Source organism: Gobius niger (assembly GCF_951799975.1).
Source record: "Gobius niger genome assembly, chromosome: 7".
Lineage (NCBI taxonomy): Eukaryota > Metazoa > Chordata > Actinopteri > Gobiiformes > Gobiidae > Gobius > Gobius niger.
This window is the reverse complement of record NC_136858.1, coordinates 24,401,999-24,420,952: the sequence shown is the minus strand read 5'-3', so window position 1 is coordinate 24,420,952 and position 18,954 is coordinate 24,401,999. Positions and strand designations below refer to the sequence as shown.

Here is an 18,954-nt window from a genome sequence, read left to right as displayed (position 1 = left end):
ATTTATTTTCTCTATAAAAACAGTGCTTTACACAAAAATCATTCTAACTATTGTCTGATACAATCGGCATAATAGACTGACATTCTTTTTCAATAAAGCCCACAAGGCTAAACAAAAATATATATATGAATTACATCACAGATAGTTCATTACCAAACAGTCAAAATACTGTCTCCAAGCACCAGAAAGGCTCTTTGTTTTGGGGTTATATAACATACTGCAACTCATTGAACATAGGCAGAATACAGAGAAATGCTTAACATAAAATGCGATATTGTTGTCATAACTGAAGTAAGCAGAAAATAAAAACAAGGCTTTGGATGAATGCATTTGCAGCTTTAAAGAAGTTCAATTATCCACATCAGGAGTTACATCTGCTGTGGCTGACTAATAGAAAACTGTACATGACTTGATAAAAAAAAAAAGTGCCAAACCCATAGACTGTATGCCTCAAGGAGCCACAGAGAAGTTTTTTTCTTAAATAGAGATTTACAACGCAACATTCATAATTTTATAAAAAACGTAGAAGTCTCCACAAAAAGAAAAAGACTAAAATGATTGTTTACACAGAGTAAAAATATGATAAAACAGTGAAAATATGTACAGAATTTACATTAATAAATAAGTCTGATTAAAAAATATTTTTCTAAAAACACTTAAACATAATTGAGGGGTCTTGTTGTTGATTTTTTTTATCAGATTTGAAACAATGTCTTTTCGCAACTTTGAGCACTCTATACTCCACAATGAGAAACTATTTTTCTTTCCAGATTAAGTCCATTCCTATTTGTTACATTCATAGGATAAATTCCAGCAGCTGCTCATCTCCTAACAAGTCCAAGGAAAGGCAGTTTGCAGATCTACGACCATAGAAGGAGGGTTTGTCTTGGCACTGTACAAGCGGGTTATAACTGTGTTCAACAGGAGTCTTTACATTTGAGGAGGCATCAGGCATCCCAAAGGTGTAGCTGTGGGACGAGTCGGGAGGCAGCGCTGTTCCCAAAGGGGTCAGTGAGGGAAGAACACGAACATCATCTAGACTTTGGCTGTGTCGGTCTGTGCTCAACTGGGACCTGGATTTAGGCAGCTGCAAAGAGAAAAAACAGATTAAACACATAAAAGAGGATTTCTGCAGGTGGTAGTAAGTTAAATGTAACACTTTTTAATGACATTTGAATGCCTAAATACTATGTTTCTTTTCCCCCCTAAAAAACCTTGGCATATTTAACATGTAAGATGTGTAAACATTCAAATAACATGGGGGATTTTGATATTAAAAACTAAATTGGACACATGGGGCCACTTTTGAGCAAAAGTTTGTGTAAATTTCAAAACTGCAGCAGAATTTGGTTCAGACCATAGTTTTTGTGTTTCTGACAAAGGGAAACAGTTGAGCAACATCATTGTTGTGGGTTCTGTCTTTAAGAATAAGTTATATTTAGTATAAGAAATTTAGATTTTATGCCAGTTTGAATGCCCTGCAAAAAACCCGCATAACGTACAAAAAAAGGAGACAAACCTGTTTCAATGCTTCTTTGTTTTTAAGCAACTCCACATCTTCGTGTTTGTTCTCTAATAATAAAAAAAAGAGTAAAGAATAAAAAGAGTAATTTCATTAAAAGACATAAGTGAACTCAATATATTGTATAGTAAACACAATTTGAGTCTATACACATACCGGTCAAGTGTTTCCGGATGGAAAGACCCAGACAGCCGTCAAAGGAATCAGCCAAATCGAACAGGTCATAATCTACTGAATCTTCTCTTGTTTTAATATTGTCTTTGACTCCTAACAAAGAAATCAATAAATTATGCTGATATTCACAATTTAAAAAAGAAACACTACTACAAATACTGCATGTACACAAATGCAAATGATGTATTCACTCTGAATAACGGAATATCCACAGTACAACATATGCAAACCACAGGGAAACCACAAGTCAAATTAGGTTTAAAGGGCTTACGCTTCACTGGCGTTTTGCCTAGTAAACATGACTGAGTGACTCAGCTGCAGTGTAATATACAGTTTTACGACAGGTCTGAGGGGGGAAAAAGTTTTGTGCTGAACCTTTTTGGAGAAAAAGAAGCAGGGATAGAGCAAATAAAAGTCTTGGAATAAAGCTTCATTCCACAAGACCAGGTAAGTAATGAAAATAAGAATAAGAATGAAATTAAATCGCTTTTTACAGGTGAAACTCGCAAAATTAGAATGTCATTCAAACGTTAATTTATTTCTGTAATTCAACTTAAAATGTGAAACTAGTGATGATATAGAATCATGGCATGCAAAGTGACATACTGTATGTATAGCCTTTATTTCTTATAATTTTGATGATTATGGCTTGCATCCGTCCATTTTAAATTTGGGGTTTTTGCAAGCTGTGAGCCATAATAATAAAAAATAAATTATAACACATAAATAACGTAAATTAACGTTTGAATGACATTCTAATTTTGCGAGTTTCACCTGTATTTATCATGCTGTACAGTCGTACAGTCTCAGTCGAGTCATAACTTTCAACATTCTGACCATTAGAGTCATAACAGACTTGGCCCGACTAGCGCAATGTCTTCAGTTCATGTCTCTGGGTCCTGCACTGATGGTAAATAAACTCCTCCTACATTTTTCATCTATCTTCTTTCTTCTCTAGTAAGCTGTAGTCATTTCGTAAACACAGCATGCTTTACTAACTGAACAACACCATGGTTACGGACTATAAAAAGTTTATTTTTTACTGATGCAGTGTATTAAATAATATTATATTGTAAATGTCTCTCACCTTCCAGTTGCCACTCCTCATCTTCTGTTAGAGTCTTGCTGCCAGCCTCCACTCCAGAGGTGCAGGAGCTGCCACGGCTTGCTGCTGAGCTGAAACACAGCTCGGCTCGAATATGCCCTTCCTCCTCAGAGGCAATCTCTGTGGAGATGCTGTGTTGCCGGGTGTCCGCTTCAATACCAGAGCTGCTCGTAGAGCGTCGAGACAGTCCAGGACTACTCTCACTCCCCGGAGGGTCGATGTCCAAGTCATCACTGATGTAGGACTCCCTGTATCGCGTTTTCTCTAGAAAATAAAACATAAACTAATGTCAGCATGTATAAACTAAGGCTATCTATTTCAATAACTTGCCAGTCTATAATATACATCTACTTAAATAACCTGTAAATACTCTGATCTCTATCTACTGATCATAAGGCATTAATTTAACCTTCGCTCTCCTCCAGATGCCGTAGGTGTTTCAGAGCTGGTTGGAGGCTGAGGTAGAGGCGATGGCTGCTGCTCAGGTGCAGGAGAAGATGCCGAGATCGAAATGAAGATCCGGTGTAATAAACAAGCTTTCTAGCTGAAGGCAAACCATCTGGTTGGATCTCAAATTTCTTGCCCTGTGTGAAAAAAAGGTACAAGCAAATTATCTATCTATGCATGTACGTACAAGCACAGCTGAAGGCTAAATGAAAATAAGTATAAAATATACCAAGAATGTGAGACGGCCCACATTCGACCAAGGGAAGTCATATACCAACTGCCGTATGTTGTTCACCTCCTGCAACGGAAAAAGAAAATGAACATCTGTAGACAAACTTGTGAGGAGTGACACGTTATTTGCAAAGCTTGAATTCTGCACAATCATCAATTGTCTTTTTCACAGGTGCCATCTGGCCTTGGCAACAGAGCATGGATTTCTTGAGGTATCTCACGGTCTGCTGGCTCTTTAATCAGCCAGGCCTGGAACCCTAATCCCCAGATGGCCCCTGACGGTCAGATCAAACACTGACAGGCTGCAGACAGGGCTATCTCACCGGCTCGACCACTGGTGGAAGCCCATACATTCCTGACCACTGTTTAGAGGTTTTATAGCACTGCACAGGTTACGTCTGTGAGCAAACAAGTTTCTTTTTTCTTTTTATCTTGTCTAAGCCTCTTGGAGGGGTTTGGGGGACTACGGAGCAAGTTTGTTTTATCTGTATGACTGTCTTGATGTGTGTTTTGTCCTGTCTGTATATTGTACTGTATTTTGTTGTTGTGTAAATTGTGTTTTGTGTTTTTTGTTCATTAACTCCCTTGAAAACGAGATGGCACATGCCAAGGGGTATTCCATTAATAAACTTACACTTACAGGGCATTTAGAAAAACATCACAATACCTGATAGACTTGCATTCCGCGCAGGGTCAGGCCGAGCAGTGCCGTTCCTTTCTCTGCCCTTTTGTCCTGGACAATGAATGACAAGATGTCAGAGAAACATCTGAAAGGTTTAGATAAGCCATTCCCAACCAGCTCCTAGGGAAACAGAGCTGCTGCTAACGATAAATTAAAAGTGACAGCACATTACGCAATGCTTGGGCAACTCTTCAAAATATCACTCAGCAGTTGACCGATTCCGAACCGGGGAGGACATAAACTCTCATAGATAACCCATTACGCAACCGCTTCAAAGCATCTTGCACAATCCATTTTTCTGAATTCTAAAATAAATATCTGTCAACATTACATTACCAGCAATCAGATACTGGTTTCTATGGTCAAATGAGAACTCCAGTAGTTTAGGTTTATTTTTAATATATGACCTTTTGCAGTTTGTAAAATGTGACTGGGACATCCTCCAGACGGCACGACTCCCTGATGAACAGCAAGATGGCATCCCGGCTCGTCATGCCCCACAGCTCCTGGTGGACTTTCGGACCATGGCACAAAAGATAATCTACCCCTCGCTTAGCAATGATCTGTATAAATGAAGAAAAAGTTTAGTGAATTGAATGGACAAATAAGATTCAAAGATTCAAGGGCGACCTACCCACGGAGGGAAATAATTCTTGGGTTCAAAGTAGTGCATGGTCATGTCTTTGTTTGGTGGTGGATGGTCACCGAGGTCAGCTTGTAGAGCATAACCCGCCAGCTGAAAGTACACCTCCTCTTGTTGACGACATTCAGAGCGCAGCACTCGCTCACGCAAGTCTGAGTAATACAGATGCCGTGCTTTGCGTTCACTGGTACAAGACAAAACACAAGAGTAGAGAGCATGCTATAAAGACGGGGGTAGACTGAAAACATCTGATAACAAAACTGGCAGATGGGGAATAGTTGAGAGACACATACCTAAGAAGTCTTCCATTCTCAACATAATACTGCACTTTGAGGCAGAGCACCAGAGGCAAAGGTTTCTTCGGTATTGTCTAATAATGAAAGTAAAAGTATTTGTATCAACAAGTATTTAATAGTCTAAATTCAAACTGGAATTGGTGAATAGTACCTTCCCTGATTCTTGTTTCCACTCCTTGGGAAAATACTGAGTCAGTTTATCTTCCATGTCTAAGTAAATGTGTTCATTGTCTGCAATACCAAAATAAAACAAGAATCTGTAGGTTAGTTAAGAACATCAAAAAATAATTCAGCTACACGTATCAAACAAATGTGTGAATATAATGATGCTATATCTGCTTGGACTGAGGCAACATATTGTGATAAGTTTTCAATGTGATACAAGTATTGTTTCTCAAACCGCATATTGCAATACTGACACCTGGCATCATGTATTTTAATCAGGCCGCTGTACGCCATTGCTTTCATAGTCAGCATTACAAAAGCGCATCATCCCAGCTTTAATTCAGCGCCTAAGCCACAGAATAAAAGCAATTATATGGTGTAACCTTAGTAATGGATGGGGGTGTGAAAAGGGTGTTCTTTCCCTCCCCAGCGTTGTCTCCATGATTCATGAAATTGGCATCCATGTCATTTGTGTTATCTTTTTTGCTCAACTTCACATAAATAGCGTGCCAGGCTGTTTCACAACTTCACCCATCCATCTCACCCTGCTCTCCTTTCCAGCTCTGAATCATCTCAACTCCATCCGCCTTTATCCTTTGCTCTTCTGTGTCATGACGAACTCCCCCCCACCCACCCCCTGTACCTCTTTTACTCCACTCCCTGTACCCTCCCCTCTCCATTATCAAGCCTTCCCTCCCCTCAGTGAGGAGAAGGAATGCATTGGTGCATTCCAGGCTTAATGAACTTAATATTGCAGGAATCCAGGCCTAAGTGATCGCTGAACCAACACCACAAAAACAAAAGGCTGCTTGTTTCAGAGATGAGCCCCACTAGATTAACAAAGCGTTTCACCATATTTCAACAAAGAACTCAGAGGAAACGTAATGTTCAGGACTTGGTGCAAAAAGTGGATTACGTCGTTAAATTGCATAGAGAATACCAAATTGAGTCAAAAAGTGAAGAGCAAAGTTTCCTGTTTACTTAAGAATTAACAACACCAAGTACAAGTGACTGTATTGTCCAATAAAACGTCTATTTGTGGATCACTTACCTTTCACCACAGTGAGGCCAAAGAAATGCAGTTCTTTTATTCCAAGACGCTCAGCTACACAATTGAAGACATCCTGTCCTGTGGACTTCGCCTGAGGAAAAAAAACACACACATAATTGGAATGAAATGGACAGCTTTCAACTAATTCCTAACAACATATAGTGGTTATAATCACCTCAACTCTGATGTCCAGCTGGTCTTTGTTAGGAAGTAGAACACAAATTGTTCTGTCGAGCTTGACAGACATGATTGCATATGTCGCTGTTAGAAGTAGGGTTTAAAATACAAAATATAAAAAAAGGTGTTCTCCTTAATCTCCCTTTCAGGGCAGGTCATGTTGACTCTGAGGGGGAAAAATAATGATACATTTGATCAGTAACAAGTTAAATATCACTAACAACCACAAATGTGTCCAGTTATCATTGTTGACCTGGCAGGGTTTAGCCTCAGTAGACCGACCCATAGCCCCAACTGGTACGGGGCTCATCTGATTAACGTCTTAGAATCAATTAATCACTTTAATTACTGCCGTGCGCCGCCTCTGATCCCCTCAAGTCTCACTCAAGACAATAAAGGCAAAATAAACAAGTACTACAAATTGAGAAAAAAGACCCACTCACAGTTCATAGAAGTAAACTAAAAGGTTTTACTTTTCTCAAACATGTCTGCTGTTACTGCTCTGCTAGGGTTTGTGTGTTGCATGATATACTACTCAAAAAATATAGGGAACACTTGAACAACACAATGTAACTCCGAGTGTTCCCTTTATGTATATATAAAGTAAAAGGAACACTTGGAGTTACATTGTGTTCCCTTTCTTTTTTTTGAGCACTGTATTTTCATATGAGCTGTATATTCCCCCTCGGGACTTAATTTCCAATAGGTTAGATTTAAGATACAATAAGTCCCAAAAGTAGCATACACAAATGAAAGTGTGAGTAACGTGTGAGTGTGTAGTATCTTTTGTGTCATCTACAAGCTATGGGAAACCACTATAATTACTTATCTTGGCTTAAAAGGCAAGACACTGGTCTTACCTTTACACGAATTACCAACATGCCCAAACAGAGCCTGACAGAACTTCATGTTAGAACAAATGGAGCAAAAACCTGAAATTCCAGTTGACAACTGACTTGTTTATGCAGTCAGACTTTAGCTCAATTCAAATGATCTTTTCATGACCTCAAAGGGTGCATTCTGCAGAACTGACTTCTTTAAGGCCTTTGCTGTATGTCGTTCACATGTTTTTTAAGAAGAAGATCTTTATCTTTATTTATGTAGCGCCTTTCACATAGTCACAAAGCGCTTTACATGAGAATTAATAAACACCCATGAATAAAAAAAACAGCATAGTCTGTCTCCTCTAGAACACAAACTGTCATGAGGTGGTGTTTCTCTAAGTTTTAAAAGTCTGTACCACTTAACTGGACTCGTCTGGATCCTTTTAGTCTACAAATTGCCTCCACTACAAAACAAGCATTGACAATATCCAGCAGGTACCATTTTAGCTTGATTTAAACTGCTTCACTCCCCTTTACACCCGCACAGAGGGCTCTACATAATGTGAAACATCACTGCAAAGGTGTCCAAATGTATTTTAAAAGTCTGGCATGATAGAGGACGCACAGCCAGATTGTAAATACAGCCACATTGTGTGCTATGTATTTTTTATCTCTTTTTTTTTTTTGTGCACAAGATGAAACAGATTTATGGTAACACGCAGTGATGAGAGACATCTTCTCACAAGTCTACTTCCTGCTGACCAATAGGAATCCTGGCATCACATGAGAGCAGCCATCTGCATGCTTTAAGTCCTGCTCAGCACTGTTATAATCCCTAATTCTGAGCACACGGTTGGCTGAAGAAAAAACAACACCGCTGCTGCAGCATGCCCTGTACTACAAGCTCCTCAGTGATGCCCGCTAAAACCTAAAGGGGGGGATATGTCAATAAACAGCGGCGCAAACTCATCCCACTTGAAAACAATGAAGTGGGCGAGCTTCCCCGGCTGAAGGGGGGGTCAGAGGCAGAGCATTCTTTCGGGCTGAATCAACCCCTTGTAGAGTTTCTTTTTTAATTAGATTCAATGACTCAATAACACAATTAACCCTTACAGAAAACCCGCATCCACTGTGAACCCCACATTAAAAGTTAGTTATAGGCTATTTCACGCGCGCAGTGTATTAATATCTAGTCTTCATAAATCTCCACCGCAAAATTAGTCGCCTGCTACTATTTAAAGACAAGTAATGCGACTCGCAAAAACCCTGCAGTTCGCGTGGTTAAACCTCTTAACAGCAAAGCCTTTTATTTCGAGAACCTAAACGTAACCCACTAGCAACAACAAGTTACTTTTACACGCCGATGACTTCAACGTCTTTTCAATGATCGATCGTACAGCAACAAGTGCATCACCGGGCACTGGTTGGAAAATCTGTAGTTTAGTTGGCGCTACTAAGTTTAGCGAATGAAAACTTTTCCAGAAACAGAAAGGAGAGGAATCACATACCGTCACATCATAAGGATTAGAAGTGTGTCGCAGATTGGTCCGTACATTAAGAATACATAAACTATTTTACAGACAGAACTCTTGACATCAGTAATGAGGACAACGGTTGTGCCCCCTCCCCGCAGCGTCCTGTAACAGCTCCTCCCCACTCCTCCCCGTTTGCCATAAGAACTACGGCCGGAGTCGTTCACGGTCATTGCCGCCCTCTAGTGGTGACAGTAAATATTACACCGCCCATTCCCAGATAACAATTTTTCACCTTTACCTTAATTATTAATTATAAAAAAAAAACATTGGAGCGTCACAGTAGCTTAAGTGCTAATATAAAAGTCTATTATTAATTGATCTAACATGTGGTGACATATATTTGTGAGTGTTTAAATAAAGAAAGAAAAGCCTCGCGTGATGGGCAATTTAGCTAAAATGTTGTACGGTCTATAAAATCTAATACCTATCAAATGTATTAGATTTGATTGCTGTATTGAGACTCCCCCCCCCCCCCGTTAGATATCATAAATCTAAGCGTGTGCGTGTGTAGCATCGTTATACAGTACAATATGATCAAGTGACGGCAGGGACACCTACTGGTCATTTTTAATATGAACTTACTGAAATTTGAGATCACCCAATCCGACCACTCAAAATAGAACAGTAATAATTCAGCACGGAACTCATAACAGCTAAAACATGCAGACATTTTCATGAAATACATTTTAATGATAGAGTATTATATATATAAACATAGTATTTTTGTTCCAGGCAATACTTTCCAGTTAAATGGCATAAATAATCACTAAAAGTTACCAAGCAAATACACAGAATAAAACTATTTCATTTGACCACCATGTGCTTTTTTGCTGTCAAGGAATTTGATTGAAACTTTTGTAATAAACCTCATATACATATATAATTATATATATATATATATATATAGGCAAAGCTCCCCCCCCCAACACCAGGTTGGGTAAATGTGCAGAATGCTGCGATGCCAAATACACCAAAAGCCAAAGATGCAAAGTCCAAGCAACAATCTATTGCAATTCCCATTTAAAATGTTGCTTTTAGAATCAATGTAAAATTGTTGATTAAAAAAAGTAACTCGTACAAATGACATTTTTATACAAAAGTTTGTAAAATGTAGATGTGGTGCAAATCAACGCAGTGTCTCAAATTAGAAACCTTTGCAATGGTGAGGTTATTATGTGCAGATTGACTTGGGAAAGCTCACCAAAACAGTAATTGTACTTTGTAGTAGTAGCTACATCTCCAGGTAACCATTTAAAATTGAATAACTAGGTTAGTAATTACAAATTAATAACACTCCAATGACGCTGGAAACACTTTTAACCCCCACCTTAACCAAGCACATTTTCTCCAGTTTTACATAAATCTAAAAGCTTCTCAGCCGATAAAACACGTTATGTTTTCATTGCTTTGTCGTCGACATTTTTGCCATATTTGTCCCGTTTTTATCAGTTTTGTGTCTTTTTTGCCACATTTTTATTGTGTTTTCATCGCATCAATCGCATCAATTGCATTTTGTTTGTCAAAAAAGCAACAAAAATGTGATGAAAACAAACAAAAAGGATGAAAACGTGATAATCATAATGAGGAAAAAGCATAGATTAGTTTTGTAGGTCTTAGCTTTCAAATGAGGCGTTACACTGTAATGCTCAACTGGAGAAAATGCATTTGGTTAAGAGGTTAAACAAACAAACCCCACATAATAAAACAAAATGCCAGTTAAAAAAATAAAATTAGTAAACATTATCTGCAACATTTTCCTCTCACTATCCCAATTAAAAAGTATTTGCATTTAAAATCCTACGGATCATCCAGACACCGTACCCAGAAATGTTCCTATGAAGTGAGGTATTGGCTTCCTGTTTTTTTTTTGGCTGCAGTATCATTGAAAGAACTTAAGGCCTGCAACAAGGAAGAACTTCTCCAGGAAGATCTCAGAATCCAAGACCGCAATGTGAGCAGCCCGACCAATCAGGGAGTTGGCCGTGTTGGGGAGAGCGTGAATGACATCATATCGCACAAGATTACAGTCTTTGTTCTGAAGGACTGGCAAGAGCAGGTTCTCAATCATCTCAGCATACACAGGACCTGATCCACAACCAAGCACAGCCATATTACAATTGGTGAAGTTAGAATGGAGTCTGTAAACTTACATTTCATTTTGAAGAATAGACTTGTTTAATCTTCACAATGTCTTAAGACACTTTGCTTACCCGTCTGTTTGTCCTTTAGTGCCGTTTTGCACATCTCTATGCGAGCAGAATGATATGGCACATAGCGATCCTGCAGTGAGCCAACCAGCACAACATTCTTGAAAAACTGTAGACCTGCAAAGATGGCCCATTGTTCAATATTTTTGTTATATCTTTGTTTAGCATAGAAGTAAATAAGGAAAACCAACCAGATTTTTTGCTGAGCTTGTAAAGGAATGTTTGGCGAGGGTCAGAGTGATCACGACAGGTGAGCTGCAGAAGTGAGCCCGACTTCTTCCACTTCTGCATAAACCAGAGCCCTGGAGAAAAATATGGTTTCATCAAAATTCCAGGGTTGAAAAAAGCCCACAAAATTGTCCCGTGCAATACCTGTATTGACGAGAGCAGAACTGTTGTACAATGTACCGAGGTGAGGTCCAGAGAGTGACAGAAAAGTGTGCAGCCTGCTTAAGTAACATTTAAACCTTGGCCGGGTCAACACTGAGCGTACAATGAGGTTTCCCAAGGAGTGACCCACAAAGCTGATGGACACATAAACAAAAAATAAATACACAGGTACAGCTATTTACATAAACAGTTAATTTACCTTATCTTGGACACGGTGAGACTGTAAATCTGGATATACTGAATTATTTCATCAAGGAGACGGTCGGTCATGGATTCAAAGTCGGCAAATGTATCATTCTGTTGAAAAAGGCTGTTTAACTACGATGCATGAATACAAAGTAAACTAAAAACCCCAAAGCACATAATATGAACAAAATAGTAATAGTAATCAAATAAATTAGTCACCTGGTTTCTCTCAGACATGAGAAAGTCGATACGTGCACCAGGCAGTCCAAGCTCTAGGTAGGTTTTAACTAGTCTAAGATCTGCACTGTTACCTGTTAAAATACAACACCCAAATTAAAACAATGGTACTTGCTGCAATTTAGAAATTGTAAGCACATCTTAAATCTTTCCGCTCACCATCCAGACCATGCACACAGACGATGAGGTGGATGCCCTCGGTGCAGCTTTCATCCTCCTCCAAACTAAAGTAGGGCACAGTAGACGCCAACTCCGGCACATCACTGTACAAGAAGCCTGGGAGCTTTAGCTGCTTCATTTCCTCTTTCGCCCTGATGAACCTTCATGATTAGATAATTTGACAAATTCAATCATGCTCATAACAAGTAAATGTACAAAGGAGAGATAAAGAAAAATGAAATTGCAGGAAATAACGTACGCTTTCATCTGTGATGTGGGGGCACATTCATACCACTTCAAACACGAAGAAAGTGAGGAGGAGGCACAAGACGGTCGTCCCAAGCTGCGCGCAGAAGTTTGAGAGACTAACTTTGAACAGATTGGAAGAGTTGAGAAATGTGTGTCGTGATGATGGCTATGATGCCCAAATAAATGACTTGTCTCCTGAGCAGCAGCACAAACAACTTCATTTTGCTCCTCATCAGCAACACCATTCAGAAAAGCATAGCCATCTCCTTCTTCATAATAACCATTCTCAATCATCTCACTCTCGGGCTCATCCTCATCGTCTTCAATCTGAGATCCTTGGATGCCCAGTGTAACAGCAGATGTTTCGATAGGACTGATCTCAGACACATCTGTACTTGAACACGAGCCAAAGTAGTTCTCCACCATTCCACGCTTCACTAGGTCAGTGCTGCTTGTGGCAGAGTTACTAGAGGGGCAGGCTGTGTGGCCTTCACTGCGGGATTCTTTACTCTCGGGCTGAACTACTCCCTCAAGTTCAGAAAAACCTAGCAACTTTGGGTCTGTTTCAAAATCACATTTTGACAGTATTGAGTCATCTATCACAGTGCTAGACTGGCTAGAGTTAATTCCAGAGAAAACCAAACTTTGTTCTTGTACCAGGACACTGGACTTTCTCCCTCTGTTATCTGCTCCAATGGACTCTCTTGAAGAGCCCTCTTCATCTGAGGGTAAAGATGTGATAGAGGTGAGAGAGGACTGGACTCCACTAACAGCACTAGTGTTCTTTGAATTCAGCAGATCTGTGGCACCAGGTAAACTAGGCTTCTGTGCAACTTGTTGAACGAAGCGTAGCGGAGGGCTCAAAATTGGTTTCTCCATTTGTTGAATAACAGCAGATGACTCTTGGGTACCCAGTCCTACAAATGTCTGTGGTGCTGGAGTAAATTGAGCAAACGAACTTGGCTCACTCTCGATCCCAGAGTCTGACAGGTGCGAGGAGGCACTAGGGGCTCGAACATTGGGCAGTCTAATACATTCACTTTTGACTTGTACAGTAACCTGACAAGACTGACTGTTACATGGTGGCTCATTACTAAAAACAGAGTCCAATGGAGAGTCGCAGCAAGCTGTCTGGCTAATATCAGAAATGTTACTGCTGCAAGTCCGTTCAGTTCTACAAGGCAGGATTACTGTGACTTTGTCTCCTTGGTACGGGTCCTTGTTACTAGGTTTCACTTCAATTTGCTTGATCCCAGACCACTGTGTCGAGTTTAAGTCCAGTACGTCCTCTTGGCCTTCGGTTAACAACTTGTCGCATGCACTTAAAGCCCCAGTACCTGCCTGAGGAAGCTTCTGTGAATCTGAGTTAGTCATACTTAAACTGTCATCAGAAACCGATTTAACAGCACTTTTAACAAGAGGTGTTAATGTGGAACCTGTAATGGCATTAGTCTTAACACAGCTACTTGGGTCCACTTCGATTGTACCCTTGTCTTCCTCCCGGTTAGTAGGTCCATCTTTTTCCTTAGGTTTTGTTTCACTAAAAGGAGCTTTTAGGTTCTTGTACCCCACAAGAACAACAGAGTCTTTTGAGCCTTGTCTGATCAGTTTTTTGGAGTTTTCAGTCTTGGATAATTTCTTTGACTTGACAGACTTTCCCCTAGATTTAGGTGGAGGCTCATACTCAGGACAGGTGTTATCTTCTGAGCTGCACAAAGACTCGGGAATGGGGCTGGCTGCAATGTTGGAGTCTTTACACTTTTCACTTTTACCAGAGACAGAGCCACTCCGTGCATTGTTCAGGCCGAGCCAAGGGCCATCTCGATCTGTGCAAAGACACAAAATATAATATATAATGTGACGAGTAGAATACAAGTTAAGTGCAAGAGTGTTTTCTAACCTTCAGTTATAGAATCGAGGTATCTGTCCTCAAAGATGATTGGCAGGGAGTTAACGTCACCATCCAGGTCTGCACATTCCACAGGAAGTGGCGGCAGAGACAGGAAATAGCTGGAGCTTTTGATTGCGTTAGTCATTTGTTGGTGACTGTGCGCACTATGCAAGAAAACATTGCAGAGGAAATATGTCAGTTACAAGTGCTGACTTGACTTGGCAAAATACTGCGCTTCATCTTCAAGCGGTGGATGCCAATCTTACTTACTGAAGCTCCTGATATGCTAGAGCAGACTGTCTGGGGTGCTCTAAACAAAAGAAAGCCTCAGAAAAACGCCTGACCTGCAAAGAGTTTGGAGTTTACATATTCATATGAGAGTATTAAGATTAGACAAAATTATCACACCATATTTAACATAATAAAAAGCTCTGACAACATACTCTTAGCGTATGATGCTCCATCGCCAAAATAGCGGCGACATGTTCTTGTAGAGAAACCACCTCTAAGAACTGACCCCAAAGGGCCATCAGCAGAGAGCAGAGCTGGGCCAAATTCATATTCACCAACTCAGCCAACTCATCAGGGGATTCTGCCTTTGTCTGAAATCATATCATAGATTAATAATAATAATAATAATTTCAATTAATGGGCAAATATGAAAGGAAGAAACAAACATACCTTGATTTGTTCACATAAATCAGCTAAACGTGCCTCTAAGTCAAGTTGTTCTGAAGAAAAAACAAGTAAGGATTTTTATTTTACTAGTACAACGTTTTGTCTTATTGGTTTGTTTTTCAGAAACCAGCATGTATGAAGTTTTGAAATGAATGTGGGAAATGAATGCATTTGTTAAAGTCACTGATAAAAATTTGACGTGACTGTCAAAAGAGTGGAAACAATAGCCATTATTTTTGGTAAAAGATGAGCAAGACAACAGAGGAGAAACCCTTAGACTGCATATTCAAAGTGGTGAAACTGCACAAGAAAAGAAGGCAAGAGGTCACTCCGGTTTGAGGTACTGAAATGTTCTGGACATACCTATGTAGACGTGTCTTTGACTTCGAGGATAGGGTCTTCTGAGAACTCGCTCATAAAGGACTTGCATGCTGGGTTTAGCTAGTAAGATTGCACATAATTTAATTTATAATTGTTTTGTACCGGCAGTTGTTTAAATTTGTTAAGGAGTTAGTACTTTCTAATATATATTATCGCAGTTATGAAAGCAAATGTAGGTGTGTTACGCTAGTTTAGTTTCTAATCTACTTCAGTATTTTTAATATAATATTTAATGAATGAATGTCACTACTGAAAAAAATGCATTCGTCGTAGGTAGGGAAATGGGTGAAATGTTATGAACCTCACAAAAAATCATGTGATTAAACTATAAAACAGCAATATATCAGTTTTCTTTGATGCAAACAAACCGGACACTTAAAATATGGATATTTATAGGGTAGAACATGCCCAAGCATAACATTTAAGTAATATTGAATAGCATTGTACCTAATTCGAGGCGATGTGAGGACGGCAGATCCTTGGTAATATTGGTGAAGTAACCAAAGAGCCCTTGATAGGCAGCTAAAAGGTTGGAGCAAAGGCTTTGATGCAGACCATAGGCGTGCTGAAGACAGTGGCCAGATATCACAAATGTTCGACCCTGGACAAAACACAAGAAGGTTCCCAAATGACAGGTACAATTATATTTGTGGGAAGGTTACTGTAGCGCAACGCAATGCATTGTTCTTTACAAAAACATTAAAATGTAGTCACACCCAAGTCTATGCCTCCTCTGGTTATTACTCATTACTTTTGTTGATCCAAGTCATGTACAACTGCTGTCAATGTGCTCCCTGAGAACTGTGAGGAACTTACATCTGGAGACACCTGCTTAACATAGTTACTCCCAAACACCACATTCTCCAGCGATGGAATAACCGAGTCTTTACTCTGAACTGGAGCATTGCGGTTGAGCCATGTACTTTTCACTGGTCGAGGAAAACTAAGAAAATAGAAATCACAAATAAAAATAGGTTATGACACACTGCAAGAACATGTTAGTCTTCATAATGTTACAGGCAAAATGCTAACCCAATCAGAGGCTGATGTAGTGCCACAAGGGAGGCGTGGACGGCAACAGAAATGACAGAGAGGTGGAAATAGTCAAACATGACATTGATGTGTTGATGAATGCCTTTTTGAAGACTAAAGTGCAATCGAAGGGAGCGGCCGCTAATGTTCTGCAACGAATTTGGATCCTCAGACCTAAAAGGAAAGAACATCCTTTTAACAATTCAGTCCAAACCAGTCAAGTCAATATGACATAGAATTCAGTTTCTATACACACGTGTAATCTCCATCAGTAAAGTACAAATCCAAAAAGAGCTGAAAATCCATTTCATTCAGGGTTTCTTCCACCTGATAAAAATAATATAAAGATTGATGAATTTAGGAACTTTACATACACCATTCAATGGAAAATGTGCATTCCATAAACAGGAGCTACATCTTAATATGTACCTTCTTTTCATCAAGGAGCATCATGACTTTGAAAAGGAGGACATCATTGACAACCACCTCTTCATTCTTGTACAGGATTTGGAAAGTTTTGCTACAGATGACATCATCTTGGACTGAAGCAGGAAATGCCAGATCAGAACCTAAAACAATAATAATGTTATCTGATGTTGATCAAAGCATTCAAGAATGAGGTTATAGTGAGACAAAATAAGTACTGGTGTACCTCCTGGATGCAGCAGACTGGCCTCAACTTTGTGTGGGACTCGTGGAGGCACCTTGACACTGCCACGGATCTGGTAGAATCTGTTATAAACATCACTATTGTTTAAGATTATGATTACACAAGATTACATGCCCTGAAAGCAAGCTGAACAAATTCTAAACTAGTGAAAGTACTAATATTATTTTACATGTACACAAATGACTAAACACAGATTACAAACTGATTCATAAAAAAAAAGTAAATAGGAGCAATGAGTGACATTTTCACACAAAAAAATACACTAAATTTAAACAAATTATCCAATTAAGGATCAACTGAGCCACCATAGTCTCAGTCTTAGGACCCAGCAATATTTGTACACTGGTATATTGAACAGAAGATGCAGATCAGTTATACAATCACAGGCATCAGAGGTTAAGTGATGCACCCGCAGCAAAATGCACTAGTTAGCTACAGGTACCTCTGAAGGAAAATGACACTGCAGCTTGTATAAATGAATAATGAGCACTTTCTTTAGCAGTCACTCATGTAGTAAACCTGAGCTCTTCAAGCAGTGACACGCTGAAGGAGTATCTGCCCAAACTGATGAAATATCTCCTCATTTGCAGATGTTGCACATAGCTACTGCTAAAACAAAGCCTTAAACTCTTTTTTTCTATTTGAATTAAAAACACTGCACGCATACCATCGAGTTACATACATTTCTTTTGAATTAAGGTGTAACTTTATTGAAGGAATACTTTTTCTGTCTACATTTTAAAGTAGATCATGTGTTTGTGTAAGATCTCAGTCCTAAGGGTTTGCCTGTATTGTTTGAGATTTTGCACGGCCCTCACAGACGCATATATTATTACTCACCCGCGTTGAAACAAGTCCACATTGTAAAACTTGTGGAGCTCCACAGAAAACTCCACTGTGGCCTGAATTTCAGTCATCTTGGGCTCTATAGGCGCTGCTGCCGCACATCACCCAGGTTATGTTTGTTTATGGCCTAAGGGCATAAACATTATTATGTGCACACCAAAACTTAATTCATGAATCAAATAGAAGAGACAGCACAGGTCAGATTGCTAGAGGTAGTAGAATGGCAGTTGGGGCATTGTTGTGGCTGTTGAATTGAAATAGGAGACTTGCATAGAGGGTAAGGACCTAAACCAAGCTATTTAAACACAAAGCAAATATTTATCCATACTAAAACGGCCTGTAAATAAATGTATAGCTCCTGACCACTTATATTTTTTGACGTGTGGTTTGAAATATTGTTTGGACACACAACTGAAGTATATTTGCTGAAATAAGCAGAGTGACACCTATTGAATTAGTAATGTATGGTATGAATAAATTATTTACACATTTATCTTCGAGCACAAGACACAAAAAATATACTGGGATGAACACAGACAATATTTTGTACACATGACTTTCAGTAAATGAGTTGCTGCACTAATAATTAGTGACTGAAGCCTGTAAAAGGTGTATATGTTTAAATGTTAAAATAAAACTATACTAAATTATAATCACAACAATAATAGGGACCAAATGGAAATAATAACGTAAAGATCATTAAATCTTCGTTTCAGTCTACTACTAGAGATAGCTTGGTGGCATAATTCCTGTTGCCTGCGTTGACAAGAATTGCACAAGATTTTGCTAAAAGGGAAGTATTTCACAAAGCTTGTACAAGGGGAAAGAGACAGTGTAAAGGAAACAGTAACATATTTTTGATAAACTATAGTGGTTTTGCATGTTACAGGTGGAATCTGTGCGAAAGGCCACAAATAACCAGGTTCAAAGTAACGCTGGGTTTATACTGTACACTCCAAAACAATATATTCATGTTAATTTCGACCAATTTTGTCAAGACTAGCAGTTCACCTAACGTTAGCAATGTAAATACAGTGGTCACCGGTCTAACAGCAGAGTAGCAGGCTAGCCTACTTACCATTGCGTTGGTAAGCTAACATTAGCTAGCTAACCAACGTTAGCTTCTATTTCAGTCCCACGTCGTCTTTTTGTGTCACAGGACAGAAAACAGCAATC

General features: G+C 39.3%; 2 protein-coding genes across 2 annotated transcripts; both read right to left on the bottom strand.

Annotated features, from left to right (window-relative positions):
* Positions 1-207: 207 nt before the first annotated feature.
* LOC306965712 (FERM domain-containing protein 6) lies at positions 208-8,920 on the bottom strand. The gene is made up of 14 exons (XM_079560240.1): positions 8,826-8,920; positions 6,492-6,659; positions 6,317-6,407; positions 5,252-5,331; positions 5,098-5,174; positions 4,796-4,988; positions 4,569-4,724; positions 4,147-4,212; positions 3,478-3,546; positions 3,211-3,385; positions 2,784-3,065; positions 1,679-1,789; positions 1,520-1,572; positions 208-1,087 (listed from the first exon to the last, which is right to left on the bottom strand). The coding sequence occupies exons 2-14, from the start codon at positions 6,561-6,563 to the stop codon at positions 797-799; spliced, it is 1,716 nt and encodes a 571-aa protein (XP_079416366.1). The 5' UTR covers positions 6,564-6,659; positions 8,826-8,920; the 3' UTR covers positions 208-796.
* A 1,482-nt stretch (positions 8,921-10,402) lies between these two features.
* On the bottom strand, positions 10,403-17,899 carry fam135a (family with sequence similarity 135 member A). Its single transcript, XM_079559515.1, has 20 exons — positions 17,773-17,899; positions 16,915-16,994; positions 16,692-16,831; positions 16,519-16,589; positions 16,263-16,436; positions 16,047-16,173; positions 15,678-15,831; positions 15,213-15,290; positions 14,853-14,902; positions 14,615-14,773; positions 14,442-14,515; positions 14,181-14,335; positions 12,291-14,106; positions 12,032-12,192; positions 11,855-11,946; positions 11,649-11,746; positions 11,432-11,583; positions 11,251-11,361; positions 11,063-11,176; positions 10,403-10,937 (listed from the first exon to the last, which is right to left on the bottom strand). The coding sequence occupies exons 1-20, from the start codon at positions 17,847-17,849 to the stop codon at positions 10,732-10,734; spliced, it is 4,089 nt and encodes a 1,362-aa protein (XP_079415641.1). The 5' UTR covers positions 17,850-17,899; the 3' UTR covers positions 10,403-10,731.
* Between the last annotated feature and the right edge of the window lie 1,055 nt (positions 17,900-18,954).